The 1,335-nt window shown below is 52.1% G+C and overlaps 1 protein-coding gene across 1 annotated transcript; it reads right to left on the bottom strand.

Moving 5' to 3' along the window:
• Positions 1-336: 336 nt before the first annotated feature.
• LOC109786790 (uncharacterized) lies at positions 337-1,068 on the bottom strand. The gene has a single exon (XM_020345346.1). The coding sequence runs from the start codon at positions 1,066-1,068 to the stop codon at positions 337-339; it is 732 nt and encodes a 243-aa protein (XP_020200935.1).
• Positions 1,069-1,335: the final 267 nt, after the last annotated feature.

Raw genomic sequence — 1,335 nt, 5'->3', positions numbered from 1 at the left:
AACCATATAGACACTGTCGTGGGTACCTAAAAAGATTACATCGGTAGCCTCATCATACCCCACCAATCGAAGACATTCCCTCTTTCTCCCAGTTCGAGGAGGGATGTTAATAAGGTTACGCAATGGAACAATCTTGCACGACAACCATATGGCATCACCTCGATGATTGACCATTCGCTGCCATAGTTGAAGGGTATTGTAAGACAACACGGCAATACCAACGGCGCCATCTTCTGCCTGGATGATTTGGAAATTGTCGGAATAATTCACACCAGGAGGCCCCTTTATCACGGTAAGGTTCTGCGTGTCCAAATCAAACTCAAGTATCTTGTCGCCCTAATTGTGTGAAGGCCAGTAAAGGACACTACCAACAAGGGTGCTAGGACCAAAATAAACACAGTTATTACGTGAAGCCTCTATAGAGATGAGACCACTCCATGTGTTAGTCTCCGAGGAATAAACACGGGCGATGGGCGAGCCATAAATAGATCCGTATTTTCTGTACATGGGCACCAAAACCACCTTAAAGGGGCTCGAATGACATGTGCCGTGTATGTGGCCCTGATCGCGGGCAGCGCATAGCACGGCCCCGTTGTACCACTCCCTCTGTAACTCCAAAGGGATGGCCACAGGGCACTGCTTGCCAGTGATGGGGTCACACACAATGACCTCTCTCCGGAAATGGTCTCCAATGAGAACAAGGCCGTGGCGGCACCCGAGCACATAGTTCTCAATGGGGAAGCGGAGCACGCTGTCATCGTCGTGGTAGCCGTCATATCGTAAAAGTTCGAAGCGGACGGGATGGATACAGTCGCGAGGGTCCAGAACTGGAGTGAAGATGATGCCTTCGCGGTACTCGAAGAAGCCAAGTAGGGGCGGCTTCCGATGATGCTGATAGAACTGGCGGAGGAACCTAGGATCAGCGGCGAGGTGCCGCCACCGCTTACAAACGATGGAGGTACGCAGGAGGGAGGACGGCTGCGACCGGAGGTGGAGGAGTATCTCCCAGAGGAGATCGTCGTCTTCCAGCACGGCCAGCACGGAGCGGCTGCGGCGGTGGCGGGCCATGCCGGCGCCCTCGCTCTCGCCCGATCGAAGACGCTTGGGGCAAACGTAAGGGTGGGTTTCTTTTGGGGCCCGATCCCTGGTGTCCTTTCTTTTCTTTGTGTACTGGATTTGATCTCTTGTTGCAGTCTGGTTTAAAAAAATAATCTCTTGTTGCAGTCGGAAACTAACTTGAACGTGGTAGGTAGACTCCTGCTCGTAGCTTCCTTAATTACACCGCGAGCTATATATTGTATTTGCTCGTCCCCAAAAAATCACTTCGTCCAGGAG

This window comes from Aegilops tauschii, chromosome 3 (genome assembly GCF_002575655.3).
Source record: "Aegilops tauschii subsp. strangulata cultivar AL8/78 chromosome 3, Aet v6.0, whole genome shotgun sequence".
Lineage (NCBI taxonomy): Eukaryota > Viridiplantae > Streptophyta > Magnoliopsida > Poales > Poaceae > Aegilops > Aegilops tauschii.
This window is presented reverse-complemented; position numbering and strand designations above follow the sequence as displayed.

Coding starts and splice junctions, on each gene's coding strand:
- LOC109786790 (XM_020345346.1), bottom strand. CDS start 1,068: ATGGCCCGCCACCGCCGCAGCCGCTCCGTGCTGGCCGTGCTGGAAGAC.